The sequence below is a fragment of the Abramis brama genome (genome assembly GCF_963993115.1).
Source record: "Abramis brama genome assembly, chromosome: 10".
Classification (NCBI taxonomy): domain Eukaryota; kingdom Metazoa; phylum Chordata; class Actinopteri; order Cypriniformes; family Leuciscidae; genus Abramis; species Abramis brama.
Window position 1 is genome coordinate 17032917 of NC_139972.1, and position 26712 is coordinate 17059628.

The 26712-nt window shown below is 40.1% G+C and overlaps 1 protein-coding gene and 1 long non-coding RNA gene across 3 annotated transcripts in view; one reads left to right on the forward strand and one right to left on the reverse strand.

The window, feature by feature from the left end:
- The window catches only part of LOC311090646 (uncharacterized protein), a 39682-nt gene extending 29667 nt beyond the window's left edge, over positions 1 to 10015 (forward strand). For both annotated transcript variants that reach the window (XM_084126053.1, XM_084126054.1), the window contains 13 exons: positions 295 to 445; positions 1747 to 1878; positions 2020 to 2202; positions 2345 to 2437; positions 2540 to 2626; positions 2755 to 2788; positions 2893 to 2985; positions 3077 to 3175; positions 3388 to 3650; positions 3818 to 4060; positions 4273 to 5821; positions 5919 to 6999; positions 7140 to 10015. In XM_084126053.1, the coding sequence (XP_083982179.1) occupies positions 295 to 445; positions 1747 to 1878; positions 2020 to 2202; positions 2345 to 2437; positions 2540 to 2626; positions 2755 to 2788; positions 2893 to 2985; positions 3077 to 3175; positions 3388 to 3650; positions 3818 to 4060; positions 4273 to 5821; positions 5919 to 6999; positions 7140 to 9039 (5908 nt within the window). In that variant the 3' untranslated portion in view covers positions 9040 to 10015. The remainder of the gene's footprint in view (positions 1 to 294; positions 446 to 1746; positions 1879 to 2019; positions 2203 to 2344; positions 2438 to 2539; positions 2627 to 2754; positions 2789 to 2892; positions 2986 to 3076; positions 3176 to 3387; positions 3651 to 3817; positions 4061 to 4272; positions 5822 to 5918; positions 7000 to 7139) is intronic.
- A 3562-nt stretch (positions 10016 to 13577) lies between these two features.
- Positions 13578 to 26712, reverse strand: part of LOC311090648 — a 68519-nt gene continuing 55384 nt past the window's right edge. Inside the window, exons 2-3 of the long non-coding RNA XR_014607925.1 lie at positions 14279 to 14443; positions 13578 to 14152 (exon numbers count right to left, since the gene is read on the reverse strand). This is a non-coding gene — a long non-coding RNA (uncharacterized lncRNA). The remainder of the gene's footprint in view (positions 14153 to 14278; positions 14444 to 26712) is intronic.

Genomic DNA, 26712 nt, shown 5'->3' on the forward strand with positions numbered 1-26712 from the left:
CATCTAATGGTGTTGAAACAAAGTTATACTGAGAAAAAACACATGTTTTGTGTGAAAATGGAAGAAGCAGGAGGTTTCACCAAAACAAGTACTTCTGAGTTGAATTTAGCATTTAGAGACTGTATGCGAAGATTCTGAGTGTTTTTGTAAGTGCATTTGTAGGTTTATAGACCCATCAGCGTAATGCATTACTGCAGTCCTTATAAGATGAAGTGCTGTAGGGCAAAGCTGCCAAACTGATGAGTCTCCCAGTAGACCACCCTCTTAAATGTCTTCCTCCCTGTTTCCGTCCAGCTCAGTAACCGTCCTGCGGGACTGCATGAAGAATGAGAGCCTGGTGCGCTTCTTCCAGGAAAGGCAGGCCACCCTGTGCCACTCGTTGCCTCTGGAGACCTACCTGCTGAAACCGGTGCAAAGGATTCTTAAATACCACCTTCTACTGCAGGTCAGTGGAGTACAATGCAGTGACAGTAGTGCCGATTAGCTCTGATCCTGGCATCTACCAGCAGGGCAAATGGGGCCATGCCAGAAATGTATAACTCCTGCCCAGGGCCGGCCCGAGGCATAAGCGAACTAAGCGGGGGCCCCCAATCGAGTTTTTTTTTTTTTTTTTTTTTTTTACTACATATTAAATAACTTAAACAAGTGACATAAATGAGTGAATGAACGAATAATTCAAGACAAGAAAATTCTGATTTCATGATCAATATACCTGCCTACTACAACTGCTGCTGTCTGCCAGTGTTTGAGTCACGCGCACCTCGCGTGCATGGACAATTCGTGCGCAAAGTCACGGTAATGTTAAGCCATGCCACAAAAATTTGATTTGCCTCACATGATTGACATTTAAATCAATGATTTATCCTTTAAATTTAATGATATTCAGAACAGAACAAGAATAAAAAAATAACTATAAACAAGCCAAAACGAAATAATTTAAAGCGAAAGTGAAAGTAGGCGTTGGGCTCACGTATCTCTCTCATTAGAATCAAAATGTTTCAACATTCGCGATGTATTTGGATGCTAAACTATTCTTTATTATAGGCTTCTTTGTACTTCACTCACGTTCCAATATTGATGGAAAAAATCATCCTCTTCACACGCGCAAAAATGTGCTTGGAAACATCACAGTGGAGCGGTGCTTATGCTGAATTGTACGAACTGTAGGCTACTACTGACTATTTTAACAGAGCAGTGTAATTTTTATATGTTAGGTTGACTATTTTATTATTATATTTTATTACGGTTATAATGAACAGGCTGCGATGTCAAGATTGCAATGCTGGAATAGGCTATATTGTGTGTGTGTGTGTGTGTGAGGCGCGGGCGTGATCGAGGAAACATAAAAACATACTCCGTCATGTTCATACAAGACATTCAAACTGCAAAGTGTTGCAAAACGTTGGTGGATATTTTGCAAATAATTTAATATGTTTTGTGATATGTTTTACAGTTTGTTTTCAGAAGTTTCAAAGTGTTAGTAAAAGAGTAAAGAAAAAGTTAAAACTTTTTTATTTAAGTATCTATTTTTTATTAAGTAGCCTATTTATTTTGAATTAATACATAACCTCATTGTATTAATTTATAATGTAACACTATAGTGTGACATTTGTGTCAATAATCGTAAAGCACAGGTGACGGGAGGGGGCCCCCAAATCAAATTCTGCTTAGGGCCCCCAAAAGGCTCGGGCCGCCACTGCTCCTGCCAGACTTTACAGCTGATATGTTGTCACCCCCTTGTGGTAGGAACTATCCAAACACTTTGATAAAAGTGATCCAGGGTATGAGGTGGTAGAAGAAGCCATTATAACCATGACAGCAGTTGCTTGGTACATCAATGACATGAAGAGGAAACAGGAACATGCAGTCAGACTTCAGGTAATCCCAGACATCAAATGCTCCCTATGACTTTTTACAATAAGTGTATTGTATCTGTAAGTGTAAGAGTTCAGTGTATTTAATTATATTGCAACTGCAAATGTAAAAAGCTAAAAAAATAAAATAAAATAATAATTATAGGAGATTGAGAGCCTGTTGCTGAACTGGACTGGTCCTGATCTCAGCGGTTTTGGGGAACTGGTTCTTGAAGGTTCCTTCCGGGTTCAGCGTGTGAAAAAGGAAAGAGCATTCTTTCTTTTTGACAAAATGCTTCTCATTGCCAAGAAGAGGCTGGATCATTTCATTTACAGTACTCACATCTTTGTAAGTCATCATAATTTGTCATCATATTTAAGTTTTCTTTCCAAATCTACCGTAAATCTATAGTAGGAATATAGTATTATATTTACAGGATTTGGGATATGCAGACCTAATGTTGTTCTATTTCTTCCTCTCATCTTTCAAGTGCTGTAATCTGCTCTTAGTGGAAAACATGAAGGATCCCCTCTGTTTTAAGGTGTCTGACCAAACAATCCCAAAACAGCAACACATTGTTCAGGTAAAGTATATAAAAATAAAAATATATACAAATATATAAAAGGACACTTTTTATAATGTACATTGACAACCTTACCTTAAAAAAAACTTACTTTATCTGTAGGCTAAAAACCAGGAGGAGAAGCGGCTGTGGCTACATTACCTCAAGAGGATGATAGTGGAGAACCATCCTGCATCCTTGCCACAAAAAGTAAGTAGTGTAGGAGCTGTTTATATGTCAAACTATTAATCACTATGTACAGTCAAAACTGACTGGTTCAGTTATACATAGTTCACAGAAGGACACTATAGTGTTAAATATCTTAATATGTTTTCCAGGCAAGACAGGTTCTTGGTGACAACTTCTGTCAGTGTAAGTGTTCACCGCATGTAAACTATTGCTTAAACACTGTTAAACACAGTAAACACTGTGTGTTTTACATACTGTGGATTATTAATGTTTTGTATTTTGTTTAGCCCCGCAGTTTGATCAGGAGCCAATAAGAAAGCCGATGCCTTCTCCACGACTGGATGATGTTCATAACTACCACAGAGGAAGAAGGCAATCAGGTCTGGCAGATAGTGTTTATTAGAATACCTTAAAATGCCAAACCGCACTGATTAATATACTCATAAAAATTACTTTCATAACTTCTGACAGAACCACCAGAGTTCATCTACACCCCTGAGAAAGCCAGGAAATGCCTTCCACTCCTCTTAGAGGGAAACCTGCCATACAAGCGTGGGAGGAGACAGTCTGGTGAATATAATCTAATCTCATATTCTGAAAGAGACCTAAAATGATTATGTTCTCAAAATAGTTTTATTTATAAATATAGTTGCATAATAATTTTTTCTTTTTTATTGTATTTTTCGTCATGTTATATTGATACTGTCACAAATTCTTGATCTTTTGTACTTTGGCAAAAACTAAAGTTTAAAGTCTAAAATATAATCTTTATTTGCATCAAGCCCCTGCCAAAGATATAGAAGCTGCATTCCAGCAAAGTGGTGAGTTTAAACTTAAGTTCTTTTATTTTGTTGTGTTATCTTGTTTTTATTTGGTCAGTGATGATGAGTCTTTCAAAATGAATGTGAAAAAGTTAGATAATTTCAAAGATTTTAAGAATGGAAATGTTTTTTTTTTAAAAGAAAGCAAAATCATTTTTTGTTTCTATTTTTCTTTTTCTAATCTGCCATGGCTTCACTGCTTATGGAATCCAGGTTCTTTAAAGGTGTGAATTTCATTTTATTCCATTTAACATTATATACTGTATACAAAGCCTTAATTATATCAATTTCTACGACAAAATGCAACCTTGTAGCAACATAAAATGTTAATATAATAGCTAATATCTAATAGCATATATATCTACGCTTTTGTCTATTAATGGGTTCCCAGACTGGCAGTGAAGGGGAGTTGTGCCCACAGGCTGATAGCATGGGCTCTTCAGGCAGTACCAGTACTCTGGCATCCTCTGTCATTGAAGTTGAATCTGGCCGTGATGATCTGGTTTTATGTCAAGATGAGGATGACATGACCCCACTTTCTCCACCACCAACACTGTCTATTACTGAGGAAATCATGCAGTTCATTAACCAGAGCCGTGCTCGACAAGGCATGGCAGAGTTAACGTCTGAAGTGGTACATATTGCACAAAAACATTTTGAAACCTCAAACAATATTCAGAGATAGTAATTGCTGTAGTAACTCAGCACAATGCTTCTCTACTACTGGTTTTCACATTGAAATCTCTGATTGTGTAGCAGTATTGCTGTTAATTTGTTAATGTAAGCTTCTAGTTATAAGAAAATGGCATTTTACTTACTTTTTTTTGTGTGCACTTTCTTCCATAGTGCCAGTTGACTCCAGAGTCCCTGGAAGTCGAGCCACTGGAGGCACAGCAGTCAGATGAATCCAAACCACTAATATCTGAGGTGGATGAAAATAAACATCAGACAAATAATACCAAAATATCAGAGGCAGACAATGAACTGGTGGATGGGTCAGAGAAAGATGAGAACAGTTATCCATCCTGTGAAGCAAATGTTGCTTCACCAGAGGAGCTTGAGAGAGCATCATCACCACTGCACACCCCCAAAGAAGTGAATCAATCAGAAGAGTTGACATTACCAGAGCCCAGTCATAGTGAATCATCCAAACCAGAGATGGAGAAGGCCATAAGTGAAAAAGGGGAAAAATATACTGAGGACTCTGTTAGTAAAAGTGAAGAACCTCACCTATCTGATAATTTGGACAAAACTGATGACACGGCATGTGAGGCCAGTTCAGCTTGTGCTCACATTGCCACTACATTGAAAACAACTGACATCTCTCTTGTCCCCAAAGTAGAACCTGACCAAAAACTGACCAAAAGTGACAAGCAGATTATTGAGAAGATACGCAGCTATTATGAGGCAGCAGAGGCAGGTGTTGAGGAGGGTCAGATGGCACGAAGGAACAGCTTCTCTAATATTCCTGCAGGATTAGTAAAGGATTCTGTGTCCCGATTCAATGTTCCTGTTCACCAAGACAGTCTAGTTGAGTCTGAGAGTGGCCACTCAGACTGTGCTGAAACAGACTCAGCATCTTCATTACTTCCCATATCAGACCAGGCTGACCAGTGTGGTCAGATAAGTGAGTCTGACCAGACTTTCAAACATCAGGAATCTGCTCTCTCACATTCAGATGTTATCCAAGAACAAAAAGAAGAATTAGACAGCAAGACAGCAGAACAAATGGATCATTCTGTAGAGTTCAATCCCTGTATGAAACTGTGGAAGGAAAAAGAAAGAATTGGCCAAGAGTCTCAAAACAATCTGAAAGTCCCTCTCTCAAGAGTGAACAGCTGTGTTGAACACACAGATGCTCCTGAGAAAAATAAGACATCTATAAATTGCACAACACCCCTAGTACAGCATAAGCAATATGAATGTTCACAAAGCCATCCAGACACTTTAGACCCTTCTAATCTGCAGATGACAGAGACAGCGGATACATCTCTTCAATATGGAAGAAGAAACAGAGCTAGAATGTCTTCTAATGGAAGCCTGGATAGCCTTCCCAGTCAGATTAAAGTTGGCCGGTGGTCACGTCATGGCAAGGTGGTAACATGTAGTCATACCCTTTACGAAGGAATGGCAGAGGTACCAGATTTAGGTTTTTTTGAGGGTGGACCAGTCAACCAATGCTTGGTAGAGAACTCAGAAAAGATTCTTAATAAAGTGCAAATGCTTGCACGCATGTACACTGCCAAGGCAAGCAGCATGAAGGTACCACTACATCAGAAGAAAACACGAGTGAGTAGAGGAGCATGGTTAGTGGAAGGAAAAGGGAGCACTTCACCTAAGTCACAGCAAGTACAGCTGCATCGGGGGGATATGAGAATACTAAGTCAGCCTGCAGGTGAGCTCTTAATATAGTTTAATTATTATCTTGTGTGATTGAAAAACATGTTATTTTAAATATGTTTAATAAAATGTTGCCTACTGTTTTGTTGCAGAAGAATCTTCCGTATCCACATCTACTGAGCCTTTTGGTCACATTATTTTAAGAGAGAAGCTGTCTACAATGTATCACCAAGAAAATGATTGTAATCTCATTGGGCCTCCAGATGAGATCTCAACAATTGGATCTGACTCATTGTCTTTTTCTTCTGCTGAATCCTCTGCTACTTCAGTTGAAATATTAACAACTGTTATGGAATCACAGGTCTCTGTGATATCAGACCATAGAGAAAGCTCCTTAGAAAAATGTGAGTCTAAACAACATGAAGGAGCTCAATCCTTGTCACTTTCAACTTCTGGAACTCATGTCCAAGAAATGCCATCCAACCTCTCTGAATTTCCTTTAAATGAACATGCTTACAACATATCACAGTCCATTCAGGAGAACTATTCAAATGTTGAGGACAAATTCATTGCAATAAATGGGATTGAAGAAGGTCAGATATTGCATGAGGAAAACCCTGCTTTTGTGAGCAATTCTGGTCTAAGTAGTCAACATTTTATTGACCCAGTAGTCATTAAAATTTTAGAAGAAGAGACTCACAGTGTGGATGAGAAAAGTGCCTCAATTGTACAGTATTGTGAAAGAATATTGACCATTGATGATCAACAAGATGAAATGCATACAGGACATTTGAAATCCAAGCAGGTCCAAGATGATACTGAAACCACTAGCTTGGAGAAAATAACACCTGTAGTGACCTCTGTTAACGAAGTAGGTGCATGTCCCCCATTAAATCTAGCAGCCTTCTTGAAAAACTGTGTTTCAAACACTTTGATCATCTCCGAGGGGTCAGAGCAGTCAGACCCTTTGGCCCAGTTGCAGGAGGATACAACTATCCCTACACAACTGCCGCCTCTGCTTGGTACATGCAGAAAGTGTAGTCCTCCTCTGGATGTTAAATCCAAAGAAGACCTGAGCAATAATTCAAAGTCTTTTAGCCCACCCTCTTTAGCTGGAACTTCGTTTGATGAGCTTCCAAGGTTTACTAGCCAAAGACCTTCTAATCTACCATCCACTGCTGGAAAGAGGAGTCCCTTTGCCAATTGGAATTCATCATCTTCAGTCGCTCAAAGGTAGTCTGCTGAGCATATCACAAACCAAGCTGTAGTTATAGGGTTTACCCAGTTGAAATTTAGGTTATGCTGTTGTAGTTTATATAACAGCACTAAAGTATTTGATTTCATTTTAATCTGTGTCTTATCTTGCTTTTCAGAGTGCCAAATACTTCATCGCGGACTGAGGAACAGATCCAGGATACTTCTGATTTTGGCCTTTCTCATAACAGACAATCTTTATTCCATACTGTTAATGAAAAGCCATTAAACATTCCCTTTGGTGTTGGACGTCCATTAGATGCAAAACCACCCTCTGCATTTAGCCCAAACTTGCGAATGCGATCACCCTCTCCAATTAGAGGTGCCCAGAACTCCAGACCGTCCTCAACGGCCTCAGCTCTTGCAAAGTCTCTTGCTGCCTCTTGTATAAGTCAGACGATTTCTCAAAACATGGCCAAGAGAGGTGCACATCTTCAGACTGCTTCCCCACCTGTAAGCTCCTCTCCTCTGCCCACATCTTCAGTTAGACTTAGGTCACCATCACCTAAATCCATCACCTTGGACTTAAGTGTGGAGTCAGGTTTTAGAAGTACATCCAGCACTGGGGTAGGAAATCCCCAAGGTCAACCCCCAAGGTCTTCTCCATCCCCATGTAGATCAAACAGTCTTCGATCTAGTCCAGCAACAGTTCAGACCCCTCCTCCTTTTCGTAGTCAGCGGTCAATATCCCCTGCACCTCCAGTTAGCCTCCATTCAACTCCATCTGCTAACAGCCCAAGCTCTGCTGCTCTTGAACAGCCTCCTTACACCAATTTAAATGGTAATAACAACAACAACAATAACAACAGTTTGAGTAATAATGGGTTGGCCACTAACCACAAAAAAGCACCATACTCAAATGTGGGTGGACTCCCTCATTTCCACGATCCTCAACGAATAACCTTGCACAATAGGGTGGCTCGGCCCTTCCCGTCCTCCGAGCCCAGCTCTCGTGTACAGTCCCCCTCTATCTGCCCTTCTCCAATTACTCGAATCTGCTCCCCTCCACCTGCCCCGAACCATTCAAGTCATCTGGTAACAAAGCCACCGAATCCCAGAGCCCCCAGACAAAGTGGCTTTTTTACCCCTCTATCTTTGGACATCTCAAGATCAATGTCAGCTTGTTCACTATCTCCCTGTGAGAGTCCCAGAATCACCTCTCCTCCCCCTATTGGCATTCCTACAAGTGTATGGGGCTTTGCTAATCCACAGCCAAGGAATCCCTCATTAACAAATGCATGCTCTCCAACAAAAGCGGAAACAAACTCTACACCAAAAGACACCAGAATAATCTCTCCTACCGCAATGGGGATGTCTCCATGTTCAGCAACCATCTCTCAGAGCCAGAGGAGGCTACGAGGAAACAGTTTGCCCTTTGTTGCTCTAGGGGATAGACCACCAAGTCCAAAAAGACAGGAACGCAGGTCTTGGGCAGAAAGTGGACGATGGTCAGTGGGTTCAGAATTGGGGTTAATAAGTCCTCGTGGGGGTTCATACAGTGGTAGCCCATCTTCCATCAGCCCTGGCCCTCTTTCACCTGTCAGACTAACAGCCGAAAGGACCAGTCATAATGGAAAACATTTCACAAACATTGTCTGGCCGGATGTACATGATCTGTTGATTAAATACAATACAGAGCCCAATACTGAAACCGACGCTTTGTCCTACACCGAGACAGAGCAAGATGACATAGAGGTTGCAGAATCTACATGTCGGAGCACCCTGATCTGTCCCTATGTCGCTCCAGTCAGCCCCAATGAGAGAGAGACTCCCATTCATTGCCCAGATGAGGGCAAAACAGAAGATAGTGTTATTAATCAAGGGTCCAAAACAACATTAAAAACGAGTTATGCCACCACTGTCAACTTGCAGATTGCCGGAAGTGGGAGGATAGCATCCTTTAGCAATGCACAAGTCAGCCTGACTCAAACACTGTCCCCTGTAGCAGATAGCCAGAGCAGGAGAAGGGTCAGCATCAATAGCTGCAACCTCTCAATGCAGAACTGCAAAAGGCTTTGAGTGGTGTGCTCCTGAGGTCTGGTTTGGTGCCTCATTCTTCAAAGACACTTTATCTGGCACTTTAGCATGTAGAAGAGGAGTCAGCTTAGAGATCCAAGTCCACTTCACTCAGAGGGGAAAAATTCATGGACAATAAAATACGGGTGTCAGCCAGTTGATGCTATGGTCAGTGATTTTATTTTATTTTTTAACCCTCAACCCTACTTCCTGGCCAAGATACCCGTAAATCATAGATAAAATTACTGTTTTGCTATTTTTGGCAGTGTTTATTTTATTGCTTTTAAGACTGTAATATGCAAATTCGTTATATGTAATTGAACTAAAGGCTCTGTCATTTAAGGCTTTTAGTTGGCTGTGATATATAAAGAACTTATTTATGAAATGGTTGTTTTCTGGCACTTAACTCTTGTTTCTTTGTTTTGCACATTTTTCTCGAATGTGGTCCAGATGTGTCTGGAAAATAGTGCATTTCAGAAAAGCCTTTCTCATGTATTTTGTGTTCTATACAAATTTTCTTAAGACATTTTAAAACAAGGGAACATGAATAGCTGCTTTGATTGATGTTAATATGAACATCAAAACATCTGATCTGATATTTTGCATTGATGAAAATGTTTGCTATACAATTAAAAAAGCATTCCATCATGCTTAAGAACTGTACTCTGGTGTGGACTAAGACAAGGTAATGCTGATCAAGTGGACTCTTGGACATTCTGTTTTAAATCGTGTATTTTTAATGTAATACATTGTTGATTTCTAAATGAGATTGTCACAATCAATTAATGCTTAAGCCAATTAAACATATATCTCAGATTTGTTTACCTATGGCCTTTATGCTTCACATCATGCCTGCCAGCCGCATTATGTAAAGAAAACAAATGTTTCATCTGCTCTCTGTACTTTAAAAAAAAAACATGATTGCCACACTGTAATGTGCCCTCAGTTATTTGTACCTAAATAAAACCTGCATAGTGTATATGTGATTGTGCCATTGTGTTACCACAACTTTTAGTAAAAACAAATGGTATTTTGCTTAGAAACAGGTGATACAATGGTAGATTTTGTATGGGTGTGTCTGGGACCAGAGAAGGAAAAAAGCTTGACCTGAAGTGAAATTTTAGTAGCTTGTCTTTAAAGCTTCAAGTTTCAGTACAAGTTTAAGCAAGTGTGGGTTGGAGCAATGGGCGTGCCAAAAGGTGGGGGCTTGCCGAACCCTGCCGGTAACTATGTGCATATGTTACATAATCTACATTATATTCAGGCAGACAGCTGCAGGTGTCACTACTGGATGTGCCACAACATAAAGAGACATGTCACTTTGTGACACAGGCCAACTGGCATGTGCCAGTGGAAATTGGTATGTGTCACTAAAACGTGTGATGTGCCAATGGATTGCGTCATGTGCCACTTGCATAACAATTTGCTTTATGCTGTCAAACATATGATTTATTATATCACTGAGTTAATTCGTATAATTTGATAAAAATATTTTTTGAAATATTAAAGCCACAGATGAGAATATTGCGTTGGCCAGTGTTACACTCACTACTGACACCTACAGGCGTGCGTCCGTGCAGCATCATGCAAAAATAAAGGTTTACAGTAACGGATGCTTATATATAACTGTTATATGTTATTCGTAGTGACCCATGAGAGATTTATTTCGTGTCTTTCCTAGAATGGGCAGTTTGTGACTTTGCGAGATAAACAACATAAAGTAGCACTGGTATTACAACATTCAGTGGCACATGATACAATCAAATACAGAAACCAGACAGTTTCTGGGTCCCATTGACTTCCATAGTAAATTTTTTTCCTACTATGGAAGTCAATGGGACCCAGAAACTGCCTGGTTACTGACATTCTTCTAAATATCTTCCTTTCTGTTCAGCAGAAGAAAGAAATTCATACAGGTTTGAAACAACATGAGGGTGAGTATATGATGACAGAATTTTCATTTTAAAGTGGAGTATCCCTTTAATGTTAATACTGCTACTGGACTACAGAGGTGGTGCCGGATACATCAATGGACAGAGAATCACTTGAGATCATGAGGTATAGGCTACTGGGCCTGTTGCGTTAAATACAGAAATGGTCTTCTGTCTGTTTTTTTGTGGACAAAATCAGAACGGATGGTAGTTATATACAGTTAACCCTTGTGTGGTGTTCATATTTTTGTTATTCAGCCAGTGTTCGTGGGTCTGGTGGACCCGCTGCATGTTTGGGTTTTTAGTTCTACACAAGGGCAATTCCACGCAAAACTGTCACATCCATAACGCCAACACAATGCCATTGTATTTAGTTGGCGTTATGGATGTGACATTTTTGCGCGGAATTGCCCACAATCAAAAATTTTATGTTAAAATACTCAACAGATGTTTACTTCATTCCAATTACAAGCAATATAAACTGCATATATGGTTAATATTTTCTCTTTACCTTTGTTAGATCACATTTAAGAATTGCAACCCTGTGCGGGAACGGCAGGGTTAGAAACACAAAACTCACTCTTGCACTCACACTCTCTCACACTTACACACAATCTCTCTCTCTCTCACACACACACACACACACACACACACACACACACACTCACACTCACTCACTTGGATACGTGGTTAACGGGGACTCTCCATAGGCGTAATGGTTTTAATGTACAAACTGTATAATCTATCCCCTACATTAACCCTACCCCTTTGAATTTCAAAAAACACCATTTAGTATGTTTTTTAAGCCGTTTGGTTTATGAGGACACAGATGTCCTCATAAACCATGTTTACGTTGTAATACCCATGTCATTATACACATTTGTGTCCTCATAAACCATATACAAAAACACACACACAATAACAGTATAGGCCCTGACAGGAGGAGGACAGAGTAAAGGTACACAGGACCTACAATTTACACACTTTTATTAGCCACAGGTCCAGTGGACCCGAACATCCTGTGTGTAATATAAATGTGTAGGGGGGGTGTACAGTGTGTGGTCATTGAAAATGTGTTCAGATATATATTCTTCACAGAAAATGAGCCAAGGCCATTGAGTCTGAGTTTGAAAAAATAATTAATCGTATCATTTTTCTCTTGAAAAAATGAAAACTGGTCCTACAGACCCGAACACCATACAAGGGTTAATGTATAGGAATTTAAGGGGCTGTGTCTTTTTTCAAGGTTTTTTCCTATTGTTGCCTTTTCTGGCTTCTTCATTTTATATAGTCTGTTGGACTAGGACTGCATCGACTTAAAGTTGCATGTTTATTTGTGTATTATGAATATTTGTTTTTCAGGTATTTCACTTGACGCTACGGGATTAAGCAAAGTCAAGAATAGATTTCTGGTTAATCTCCTCTATGATAAATATTGTTTCTGACTGTTGTATGTCAGCAGCGCCTCTCACAGATCATTCTGTTATTAAGTATAGTTTTCAATCCTTCTGGTGTTAACGGCAATAATAAAGGGTATTGGAAATTTTATTCAAATCTATTAAAATCGGTGTTTCATTTAGTCGTAGCAGAGGATGTTTTATATCACATGATATAAATATTTCTGTCTCAAATATGATATAACCTGTAGTCAGAACACATTTAATTCTATGATTAAAGCTATCCCCAATTCTTTCATAATTATGTTTAATCCAAGGATATCTTCATAGGGAGGCAGGCTTTATGACCTATACCGGGACCAGCCATCGGGGGGCGATCGAGACACTTTGGCTTCACTTTTCAGGACTTGTGCGGCACGCTTGTAGCCTACACAACATGACATTTTTCCAGGGGGCCAATGTTTCAGAAAATACTGAAGCTTCCCCGGGCGCTGCCATTGATTAGCAGACCATCACCTGCTGTTAGCATTCCATTGACTCCCATTCATTTTGGCGTCAATTTGACAGCGAATAACTTTACATCTGAGCCGTTTAAAGACTCCATTTGTCCATTATTTATTTCTAAAGAAACACGAAAATGTATAAAAGGCTCCATTACCTTGTATACGTTATGGCTCCGTAGAAGCAGTTTTTTGTAAAAATAGGCTAACGATTGCGTCATAACCACGTGACTCTCTGTCGCACAGTAGAGAAATTACCGTATGGACAGGAGGAGAAGCTCGCGGGCAATCGGGGGGACGTGGAGGCAAAATGACAAAATAATTAATCAGAATACTTATCAAAATTTTGTCCTGCTCCTAGCTCATGGACACCTCCTACTCACACTCTCCACCTCTGCAAGTTTCGGAAGGGAATGATTCAGATTTCTCTTGGCACAGCTACTAGAAGACAGACAGGTTGCTCACGTCACATCTACGTCGTCAAGCTCAGTTTGAGTCTGCGCAGTACGCTCCTTATGGAAAGCAACAAAGACGATTTTTTTGGTTAATAACATCCTTATTCTAGTTAAATTTTATATACACAAATCTAAATATCTGAAAGTGAAACCTAAGTTTTGTGTATTTCACAATGAGTTAGTTTCTTATACAAATGCCCTTAAAATGATTAAAAGTAAAAATGCAATTTTCTTTTTTCTTTCTTTCTTTTTTATTTTCTGTAATACACTTTTGCACCTGATTCTACTCTCATTGTGTAATTATATATTTTTGTTTCCATGTTGTTTGTACATGACATATTGTTCAATAAAAATATTTAAAAAGTACAGTTTACTGCAGAACAACTCATTATGTCAGTGTGAAATAAACAATTATGGACATGTAGAAATTAAAGCTGAAGCTCCAATCTCCTCCCGAAAATTGACTACTTCGTTTAGAGAAGCTGTCTATCACAGCTGTCAATCATGACGTCACATTCCCGTTTTTATTGCATCAAATAACTAACTAAAGTCCAAACTTATTTTAAAAAACGAACACTAATTTACATCAGCGTGAAAAAAAACTACCTAAGATGACAGAAAACATCTTTGGAAATGATTCATTTGAAGTGTAATTTGATTGTTTAGTTTCCATCGTGGAACTTGATCGTCTGATTAAAGATCATATTATAGAGCCTGTGAAATTTTCAGAGTGGGCAGTGGACTTTGTGGAGACTACAGAGTAACCATTAATCGAGAGTCGTCACTGGAGCAGTATCCCATTCCTCGAATGGAGGACATGTTTGCAGTTTTAGCTGGAGGTGAAAAATACAGCAAATTAGAAATGAGTCATGCATATCAACAGATTCTGTTAGATAAGACGTCACAGCCATATGTGACCGTGAATACACACAAAGGATTGTTCACGTACACCAGATTACCTTTCGGAGTTAGTTCCAGTCCAGCAATTTTCCAGAGGACCATGGAAGGGGTCCTGAAAGATATTCCAAAGGTCACTGTATATCTGGACGATATCTTGCTGACAGGACAAGATGATCAGGAGCATCTGAGGACATTGGATCAAGTGTTGCAGCGGTTGGAGGAGTCTGGTTTGAGGTTGAAAAGGGGAAAGTGTAAATTCATGGAAAAGGAAGTAATTTTCCGTTATTAGTCCTTTGACGACATCAGAGCAGATCAAGCACTGGACAACTCGAGATCCTGTCCTCTCTAGAGTGCGTGAGTATGTACCAAGGTTATAATCGTTAACGAAAACGAACGAAAAAACGAAAACTAGATGGGAAAAAACATTGTCGTTAACTGAAATAAAAATAAAAACGAGGCATTACAAAAAAACGATAACTAACTAAAACTATAATGTGTGTTTGGCAAAACTAACTAAAATAAAATAAAATTATAGACTAAATGTCCTTAGTTTTCGTCTTTGTCAAGGTCTTTAATTTTTTAACGCAGCGTTTTCGTTCAGCTGCATTTCCTTTCCCTGCTCTCCCTCTGTCTCTCTGTCACTCATGCGTCTCTCACATGCGCGCGCGCACGCACACACACACACACACACAGCCTCTCCCCTCCGTGCACACCGCGTCTCCAAGAGAACGAGTGTTCGTTCGACGTTGAAAGCAAGTTCGCGAAAGGTTGGTATCTCTATCTCGTGAACACCTTTACACAATTACACATTAAAAAGTGGTATAAAAATATTTGAAATTCTGAATATAATTTCGTCAGTGTGTTAATGTCGACCCGAGAAGCGATTGGGCCTTCTTTAAGTTTGAGGTAAAATGCACTTTTTGGTTGTGGTTGTCGATGTCAAAACACTATATAAGCTGTGATTCAAATATTAAATAATGTTATGTCATTTTTTTACTTTTACACTGTATGTTTGCAGCTTCAATCCAGATGAGTAGGCTATTGACTGTATAGGGTAAATTTAGTATAGATAGATTTACGATGACGTCACATTTCTCCTGCAACTCCTTACGGCGCCATCTTGTGTGTCAAGTGGGTCAAGCGTTTGTGTTACGGAGCATGATAATATCCTTAATCGGCATTATTCTGAACATGAAAATCATACGATTATTCTCTGTTTGGCTGGAGTTAATGTTCAGTGCTGCTCTTGTGAACATTTAGAGGTTTTGTGCTCTGGAGATGTGACACTTTATCTAACGTTAATCATTTCCAAGATGGGCTAGCTAAATGCGCTAACGTTAGCTCAAATCGCTGTACCCAGGCGGCTACTATCGACACAGCCCTTGAGAGGTGTTGGCTGGGCAGAAGCACACTCTGACGATTGTCCACCTTCATCACTTTCTCTGTGGCCACATCAGCTGGTCGAGGCAGAGGCTAACGTTACACCTGGAGCACATCGCTCCGTGCCTCTGCTCTCCATCTCTCTCCTACACTAAATTAGTTCGGAGCGTTGTGTTTGTTGTTGTTGTTTTTTTACGCAGATGGTGTTGTCTTGACACTGAGTCTAAATGTACCGTATAATAAGGGCTGTGCAGATATAAGCCGCCTGGCTACAGCGATGTGAACCGTCAATACAGGGCTCCAGACTAACTTTTCCACGAGGGAGAGAGAGCAAGAGAGCGCTTAGTTTGGAGACGGTGAAGTCTTGTTTACACGTTCGCCTGGCTCCGAAGAGAGAGGGAGTGCGCGCGCGACCGTCTCTCTCTCTGCTCGTTCTTTCAGTTAAACATGCGCCCAGTTCATCTACATTACTCACCGATCAAATAAGACTTTGGCGGGCACTAAAACAAGTTCAATGCAGGAGAATTCATGCGTGAATTTAACTGAGTAGTACATGACCATGCACTCGCACAAATGCGACCACATAAAACTTTAACTCGCACATTCTAACAAAATAATTGTATGCTTCCAGAGACTTTCTTCCTCTTAATTCGTCACGCACTAACGGTGTGGATGAGATACTTGGCAATGTCCATTTCCTGAATATCGGGGTACGCCGCAGGATTAGCCTACATAACCAGTCCTCATTCGACATTGTGTAAGGATCCTTTCCATTGATATAACTCAATTTCTCATTATATCTTGCCTTGCAAACATCGTCTAATGTGTTCCTGTAAATAACCTTCACCTTGTTGCCAAGTTTGGAGGAATTTGTCATCGTTATCTCAACACAAAAGAGTCAAAAATACTTTATATTAACTGGCTTTCTATTAATGCAGCACAGTGAATGAGCCATGTCTCCCAGTGGCTTACTGACAGCTTTGACACACAACATGGCGGCGCGCCGCAGAGGATAATGGGTAATTCGAGAAACAGAAACCCATCTATAGGCCAGGGTGTGAAAATTGTACAGCTGTGGTATTTGTAGGGTGTGAATTCTGTATAGAAGATGTGTAGATTTTTGGTATGGCGTGTGGATTTTCTAAGAGGTAAAGGAATTTCAATGGGGTGTGAATTTTTTTTCTAAAAATGTATGATGTTTTTGTTGAGTTATTATTACACAATACTTTTTCTGACCTTTTTGAATCTTGCCCCTGACAAATAACCCAAATTACAAAAAAAGACTAAAACTAACACTAAAACTAATAAAAACTAAACTAAAACTAAGCATTTTCAAAAAATAAAAAATAAACTAAACTAGCAAACCCACTTTAAAAACTAATTAAACCTTTAAGTTATATATAAACAGAGACAACAAGAGCTCAGTGTTCAAGACGGGTGTGTGCTGTGGGGAGCCCGCATCATCATTCCAGAGCAAGGACGTGCAGGATTGCTGGAACAGCTACATCAATCTCACCCAGGTATGTCAAGGATGAAAGGGCTGGCCCGACCCCGGAGTTACCTGTGGTGGCCAAATTTAGATTGAGGCCCGCGTAAAAGATTGTACTGTGTGTCAAGAACAGAGAAAAGCCCCTGTTGGTGCACCACTTCATCCGTGGGAATGGCCACGACAGCCATGGAGAAGAGTGCATATGGACTATGCTGGTCCATTCCTGGTCCAGATGTTTTTAATTTTAGCTGATGCCGATTCTAAATGGATTGAGGCATATCCAGTAAATTCAGCAACAACAGCGACTACTCTTGAGTGCCTCAGAAAGAGTTTCAGTACCCATGGCATTCCTGAAATGATGGTGTCTGATAACGCTCAGTGTTTTGTAAGTGAAGCGAGCAAAGAATTTATGTCTAAGAATGGAATGGAATAACATGTTACTTCAGCCCCGTATCATCCATCATCCAATGGCCTTGCTGAGCGGGCAGTCCAAACTTTTAAGGACCTCATGAAAAAATGTTCTGGGAACACTATGGAGACCAGGCTGCATAGAGCATTGTTCAGTTATCGTATTACACCCCAGTCTACCACGGGATTGTCACCTGCAGAAATGATGATGGGGAGGAAATTGCGATGCACCCAAGACAAAATACACCCTGACTTCACCAGCAAAATTGAATTGAAACAACAAGTTCAAAAAGAGCAACATGACCAACTTGTAAAATCTCGCTATTTTGAAGTGGGAGATACGGTGTACAATAGGAACTTTGGATATGGACCAAAATGGGTGCAGGGAGTAATTCAGGATATCACAGGACCTGTATCCTATAAAGTAACAATAGGAAGTGGCCAAGTAGTGCGACGTCATGTTGATCAATTATTCAGTCGACAACAAAAAGAGATGCTAACTAAAGACTTTCAAGTTGCCTGGGGTGTTCAACCTTATGATGCTGATGTTGTGTCAATGGATGCTGATATTCAAATGCCAGAATCACTCAGTACGTCGACAACACTTGAATCAATTCCAACTGTAACTGGGAGCCTGCGAGTGCAAATCTGGATGTCAAAGAAATCAATTGCCAGATTCACCCAATGCTCAAAGAATGCCTGAATTGACTCAAACTGCAGATAGAAAGGCGCCTGAGAGTGCACCCTCTGGATGTCTACAATGTTCAGTAAGAGAGAGGAAACCACCAGCATATCTTAAAGACTTTGTGACATAAGAAATAGAGTAATCGGAGTTTTCTCTGAGTTTTTCAGTTTTTCAACATGCAATTTGTAGGATGGGTTGTATTTATTTGTGAAATATTATCTAGGCTCATTTATTTATACCTGTAAAACACAATACATGTTTGTTACTCCACTGCATTTTCGCTCAAATTGACCTTTGTACTTGCACATTACTTTCTGTTTGTTTGCGAGTATTAACATATACTTTGTGTCACTTTTGGTTGATTTATGACCCCTGTGATTGATGTATGACCCTTGTCACTAGTGATTGACAGGGAATCCATGTGTCACTCAAACTGACTGGTCAGTGGGTGTCAAATGTTTTTACAGGGGGAACGTCTGTATGGGAGAAACTGTTTCAAAATCGTTGACACACCCCTGACAGAATATGTTGCCGTGTAAAAATACACACAAAGAGTTTAGCACAACTATTCACACACACACACACACACACACACGCGCACACACACACACACACATATCTAACTATATATTGTGTCGCTTTGATAGAACCTTGATATCACCCGTTTTTGGGGGTCAAAGATGATGGTAATAGTCGAAACATCCTAAGCTCATCTCTTTAATTTTGTGCTGGATGTTGAAGGGCTAGTGACTTCCATGATATTTTCTAGCATGAAGCTTTGTCTGGATCACTCAACACAAAGTTTTGTGTTCTGACCACACGAAGATTACACTAAGATTAGATTTCTTGAGTATTTCATGTTTGCACTGTACCCAAAACGTAGGCGTCAACATGTATCCCTTGTGGTTGTTACACACACAGAGGTATAATTTGAAATGTAGGTTTGTCAACAGAAAAAAAGGTACATGCATACATTTAAAAAGTTTTCTAAGTGAAAATTGTGTTTTACTCATGTGAGGAAACTGCTCGGCTACAGTACTAATAAAATATGCTGGTCATCAGTCTGTTTTAAAGAATAAAATAAAGTAAAAGTTTTACTTAAAGGAAATAGACAACTTTTCTTGCTTTTTGTATGGCAAACAAATGTATAAAATGTTTGAACGTTTAAAATCCCTGTGTGTCTTATTTTACTCAGAATTTTGGAGTAAAAAATGTCAATTTGTTGTTTTGCAACACACACACACACACACACACACACACACTATGGGTTGGGTTAAAAACTAAAACATTTTCTTTAAAAATACTAAAATAACAAAAGTAACGACCAAATTTATATACACTAAAAAGATGTTTTTGTGTGCGAGCCCAGAGAATCACCAGAAAGCTTTTGATGAAGTGTCATTCTTTAAACATCTAGGCTAGCCTAAAGGCCTATTTATACTTCTGCGTCGAACTGCCGCCGTAGCTACGTCGTAGGCTGTGTGTAGCGCGCGTACCCTACGGCGTACCCTGACGTGCACCTCTCCAAAAATGTAACAACGCGTCAACTCTACGCGGACGCAAACGCTGTGATTGGTCTGCCAGAACCCCTCCCTCTGGGTTTCACATGCTCCCTAGGTGCGCGTCAACGCGGACAACGACGCAGAAGTATAAATTAAAACCAACACGTTGCCTACGGCGTATAGGCTCCGGCGTAGGTCTGACGCAGAAGTATAATGAGGCCTTAAGCAACTGTCCTAAAACCATTAACAAACCCATTTAGGATGCACTCTTCCCCCGCCAGTTCCACTCGCAAACACCTTCACTGTGAGTTAGATAAATGTTTTGATTCTTTGTCTTTTTAACACTGATCCTATTGGCGTCGGGAAACAGATACAGATGTTCTAGAATAAACGACACCTTTTCTTGTTGAGAAGAATATAGCACGGGGTGTGTGGGTAATTAGGACTCCTTAGCTTGATGAACGTGTCTGATTCTTTGTCTTAGGCATTAACATAAAACCTAAAGTTCAGGTACTACTGATCCTACTGAGGTGCACACACACACCACACACACACACAGTTGTTCTTAAAAGAACATTTACCAGTCTACAGATAAGGCATTGTCGGGAAAATTCGTTTCGCGTACCTACCCCGAAGTGACAAAATAAAATAAAATTCTGTATCAAAATTTATAAGGAAAGACCAGTACTTTGTTTAGGCTTGGTCTGTAGGGAATTACAAACCTGCGCACATATATTCAAACGCACATAACTATAGAAGCAATTCTTAATGCGCATGTGAACGCCATCAGCGTTTCTCACAGGTTCGCGTTTAAAGTCTGTGTAGAGAGAATGGTGTCGTCTTAGCGGCCCCTAATTTAATAACAAATGATCGTTGCGACGGAAGCGAATCAATCAAAACTAACTTTAACTGGAAAATAACTTTATTAAAGAACCGCTATAAAGCCAAAACAATCTCTGCTACCATAAATTATACGTTTATCTCTGTAAAGCTGCTTTGAAACAATCTACATTGTTAAAAGCGCTATATAAATGAAGATGACTTGACTTGACTTGACTTGACTTGACTTAAAAGAACAAGATCTAATAACTTTTCAGATATAGATAAAACAAATATAGCAGAATTACAAAGCAAACTAGACAACATCTATAAAAAAAAGGCTGAAGGAGCCTTTATAAGGTTTAGGAAAAGATGGCTGGAGGAAGGTGAACAGAATACCTCCTACTTCTTTAGATAAGAAAAGAATCACGCTACGTTAAATACTATTCATCAATTAAAAATTAATGATAAAATATCCAAGGACCCTAAAGAGATTTCAGAGTATTGCTCCTCCTTCTACTGTAATCTATATGCGTCACAATATGATGCTAAAGCCTCAAATGACTTCTAAAATTCAGTGGAAGTGAATAAAAAAATAAATAATTTAGATAAGGCTGTGTGTGACCAACCTATTAGTTTAGAAGAAATAACCAATTCAATTCATAACTTAAAAAATAATAAGTCTCCTGGAACTGATGGTCTAACCTCAGAATTTCATAAGTTATTTGCTGAGCAACTAGCCCCTTTTCTTCTTTCAGTTTTTTGTGAAAGCTTATCTAAGTCCAGCCTCCCATCTACCATGACTCAAGGGTTAATTACCCTTATTCCTAAGCCTAAAAAATTTTGACTATAATTGATAATTGGCGGCCAATTAGTCTTTTGAATAATGATTATAAATTAATTGCCTCTATATTTGCTAAAAGAATCAAGTATGTATTAGAATATATTATAGATGAAACTCAGTCAGGTTTTATGAAAGACAGGCACATTTCGAATAATGTAAGGTTGGTTTTAGATACATTAGATTATTCATATTTGATTGATGAAAATAGTTTTATTTTATTTTTAGATTTTCGCATAGCTTTTGACACTGTGGAGCATCTTTTTTTACTTTCTTCTTTAAAGGTTTTTGGGTTTGGTAAGTTTTTTTGTGCAGCTGTTGAAACCCTGTATAATAATGCAAATTGCTCAATCAAACTCAAACATGGAACTACATCTAGATTTGATTTAAAAAGAGGTATTAGACAGGGTTGTCCTATTTCTCCGTATCTTTTCCTGCTTGTAACTCAGTTATTATCTATGTCACAGTGTTTGGTTTGTGTTCCCTGGGTAACCACTAGATGTCCTCCTTCCCCACGGTGTCTGGCACTTTCTGAACTACATTTCCCATGATTCTTGTCTCATCATTGCACTCACTCAGCTGTCCCTTATCACTGATCATTGCACTTAGCCAATTCCCCATTATCATTGTCGTTTCCCTGTGTATATATACCCTGTCTGTTTTAGTCCTTGTCACGGAGTCATTGTTGTATGTCACTTACACTTCTTGAAGTCTGTTTTCTGGTTTGAGTTTGTTTTGTTCCTTGTTTGTTTATTTTGTTATTGGACTGCTAACATGGATTTTGACCCCTGCATGGATGACGACGAATTGGATTGCCCTACAAATAAAAGTGTTGTATTTGGATCCACCTGTTTCTCTCCCTTTCCTTGGGGTGTGAATCGTGACAGAATGACTCCGTCACACAATGGATCCAGCAGCATGAACATTTTGCAGGGCCTTGCTTTATGGGCCCGCCAGACCGAAGAGGCCATGGCGCTGAATTCCCCTAAGCACCCTTCGCCGTTGATTCCTTCCAGCTCTGAACCTGCACGTTACCATCGGAAACAGAGGAGGAGAAGGAAGACCTCCTCCGTGACTGTTCCGGTGGTCCCGAGTCCGGTGGTCCCAGTTCCGGTGGTCCCGAGTCCGGTGATCCCGAGTCCGGTGGTCCTGAGTCCGGTGGTCCCGAGTCTGGTGGCTCATAACACGGAGACCATCCCTGAGGTGACTACCGTCCCTGACGCGCCGCCCAGGCGTCTTGCTCTGCCCGCACCGCCCAGGTGTCTTGCTCTGCCCGCGCCGCCCAAGTGTCTTGCTCTGCCCGCACCGCCCAGACGTCTTGCTCTGCCCGTGCCGCCCAGGCGTCCTGATCTGCCGGCCCCGCCTGAGCTGCTCGCACTGCCTGCGCCACCCCAGCGATCCATCACTTCTGCTGATCCAGAGACTGTTCACGTCACATCTGCCGAGCCTGTGTCTTCGGACAAGATGGCCACCGCCGAGAGTGTTCATGTCACGTCTGCCGAGCCTGTGTCTTCCGACAAGATGGCCGCCGCCGAGCCTGTTCACGTCATGCCTGCCGAGCCTGTGTCTTCGGACAAGATGGCCGCCGCCGAGACTGTTCACGTCACGTCTGCCGAGCCTGTGTCTTCGGAGAAGATGACCGCCGCCGAACCTGTGTCTTCAGACAAGATGGCCGCCGCTGAGCCGGTGGTCTCTGTTCCTGAGCCAGTGGTCTCTGTTCCTGAGCTGGTGGTGTCGGTTCCAGTGCCTGAGCCGGTGTCTGTTCCAGTGCCTGGGCCGGTGTCTGTTCCAGTGCCGTGGCCGCCCGAGGGGTCGTCTCCGCCGTGGCCGCCCGAGGGAAAGTCTCCACCCTGGCCGCCAGATGGACTGTTCGCTCTGCCCTGGTCGCTCGAGGGAAAGTCTCCATCCTGGCCGCCAGATGGACTGTTCGCTCTGCCCTGGTCGCTCGAGGGAAAGTCTCCACCCTGGCCGCCAGATGGACTGTTCGCTCTGCCCTGGTCGCTCGAGGGAAAGTCTCCATCCTGGCCGGCCGATGAACTGGCCGCTCCGCCCTGGCCGCCTGAGGGAGAGTCTCCGCCCTGGCCGCCCGATGAACTGTCGTCTCCGTCCTGGCTGCCAGATGGACTGTCACTCCCCGTCCCCGTTTCCCTCCATGGACCTGGTCCCCCATCCCTCCACCAGTCCACCTCCCGCCTGGACTTGTTTTGGTTATCACGTCTTGGAGCGTCTGGTAGCCGCTCCGTAGAGGGGGGGGTTATGTCACAGTGTTTGGTTTGTGTTCCCTGGGTAACCACTAGATGTCCTCCTTCCCCACGGTGTCTGGCACTTTCTGAACTACATTTCCCATGATTCTTGTCTCATCATTCCACTCAGCTGTCCCTTATCACTGATCATTGCACTTAGCCAATTCCCCATTATCATTGTCGTTTCCCTGTGTGTATATATACCCTGTCTGTTTTAGTCCTTGTCACGGAGTCATTGTTGTATGTCACTTACACTTCTTGAAGTCTGTTTCCTGGTTTGAGTTTGTTTTGTTCCTTGTTTGTTTATTTTGTTATTGGACTGCTAACATGGATTTTGACCCCTGCATGGATGACGACGAATTGGATTGCCCTACAAATAAAAGTGTTGTATTTGGATCCACCTGTTTCTCTCCCTTTCCTTGGGGTGTGAATCGTGACAATCTATGCATGTTAAAAGTATTCTTAAAGGTATCTCAATTGCAAATAGAGATATTATTATAAGCCAGTTAGCCGATGATACAACCCTTTTTTTTAAAAAAAATAATGATCAATTTCCAATTGCAATTAATGTTAAGTTTTCTTATGCCTCTGGTCTCTATCTCAATGTCAGTAAGTGTGAGCTAATGGCTGTTAAAGACTGTGATTTAACAAGTATTAGTAACATTCCTGTCAAGGAGAGTGTTACATACTTGGGTATCATTATTGTTAAAGACCAGCTGAAAAGATGTTCTTTGAATTTTAACCCCATAATAGATAAAACCAGAAAAAAAATTTAACTTCTGGCTTCAAAGAGATCTCTCCTTAAAGGGAAGAGTTCTCCTTACAAAGGCTGAAGGTATAGCCCGACTAACATATGCCTCCTTATCTTTGTATCTTGATAACCTTAAAAATATTGATAAAATACTATTTGATTTCTTATGGAAAAATTGAACACACTATGTAAAAAAGACAGTAATTATGAACACATATGAGAATGGTGGCCTTAATTTTTTAGATTTCACCACAATGAACCATACCTTTAAGATTAATTGGATTAAGCATCACTTAAAAAAACCAACTTCTGTCTGGAATTTTATTCCTCACTATGCTTTTTCAAATATTGGTGGTCTTAGTTTTGTTTTGTTGTGTAATTATAATATAGATAAAATTCCAGCTAAGTTATCTGCTTTCCACAAACAAGTGCTCCTATCTTGGTCATTAATATATAAGCACAATTTTTCTCCGCATCGCTGTTTCATCTGAAAAGAATTTGCAATGGTTTTTGGTTCAATCCCTTTTGGTAAACTAATGCTATTTAGAGGTATTGAAGACCATTCTCCCGGCTCAGTGTCTTTTGATGTTACTAAATCCTATGGTGGTAAAATTTGTTTTTCATCATACCTCAAGAGTAATAATAGAGCTATTCGTACTCTTTTCCAAAGAGAAATTGTTACTGTGCCTTATATCTTGTCTCACTGGGCCTCCTTATTAAATGGAAAATTGATTTGCTGGAGGAAAGTGTGGTTGTTACCACAAAAATATCATCTTAGAAATAAGATTAAAGAAGTTTATTATAAACTTATTCACAGATTTTATCCAGCAAGTCATTACTTACAAAAATTTAAAAAGGGAATAAATGTAAATTGTACTTTTTGTAATGAATATGAGGAAACTGCCTTGCACTTATTTTGGCACTGTGCATACTCAGTTACACTATGGGGTAAGGTCCAAAAGTTTATTAGGGAGAATATTCACTGTTTAAAACATTTTTCACTCTTATGGGAAAATGTACTTTTTGGCTTAACTGACTTCACATTCATAAGTGTAAATTTAGCAATAAAAAAAACAATTGTATGGTTTTGTTAACTGAAATATGTATTTATATTGACAGTATCAGAGACTCTGTGAATAAGAAAGCTGTAAGAACTTTGAAAATTTGTAAATTTTACAATTTATTTATTTGATTTTATATATGCGTGTATAATACTTTCCTCCCCCTGGCAATTGTTTTGTTTGGTGTAACAAAAAAATTGTATTTCCATCTTTTTCTGTTCCTTTTTTTTTTTTTTTTTTTTTACTTTTTTGTTTCTTGATAACATGTTGTATGTTATAGTTCTTCGAATAAAACAAAAAAAAAATTTAAAAAAGAGAAGAGAAGGTGTATCCTTTGCGGAAGAGTTTTATCGGCTAAACGTGGCGCACGTATTAATTCTCATCCCTCTTCACATCGGTCACAATAATTTTATTATTTTTATTTTATTTTATTATAATTTAACAACAGGGTATCTTGCTTTATTATTATTTATTATGAATTTCTTAAATAACCAAACTTCAACAACATAAGGGCAGATCCTTTGAGCGCTGCTGATGACGCGTTGAAGTGACGCTCGAGTGATCAAGTATTCCAATGTATAAAAAAAGCTTTCATTCGATTCATCCGTCCTCATTTTCTTTCCTTGCAGCCTTCCCTTGTATCCTACAGGGGGTAGAGCTGAGACGCGAGGAAGGGAATTGAAACGAAGATGCACAAATAAGAAATGTACCAGGTCTGCAGCCTCCCCATACGTGACCCTGGATCTGGATTTGTGGCAATAGCCAACAATACATTGTATTGTATTGTATCTTTTATGCCAAAATCCAATACCAATCATTAGGATATTAAGTAGGCTAAAGATCATGTTCCACGAAGATATTTTGTAAATTTCCAACTGTAAATATGTAGCCTAAAACATTTATTTTAGTGAGTGAATGCTGCACAATCGCGAACATAATTGTAGAACTTTAAAGGCGATTTTCTCAATGTTTAGATTTTTTTACTCCCTCAGATTCCAGATTTTCAAATAGTTGTGTCTCTGCCAAATATTGTCCTATCCTAACAAACCATACATCAATGGAAAGCTTATTTATTCAGCTTTCAGATGATGTATAAATCTCAATTTAACAAAAATTGACGCATGTGACTGGTTTCATGGGCGTCGGAAGAAAAAAAAAAGTGGGTGGGTCCTCCCCCAGAAAAATGTTACTGGAGTTAAATACCATTTCATGTAGGCTATTCTGGTGCCTTTTAATTAAGTAAAAGTAAACAAAACTCCACTTCACGTCGCGCGGTTCTTTGCCTCCAAGTCGTGCATTAAATGCACAGCTATC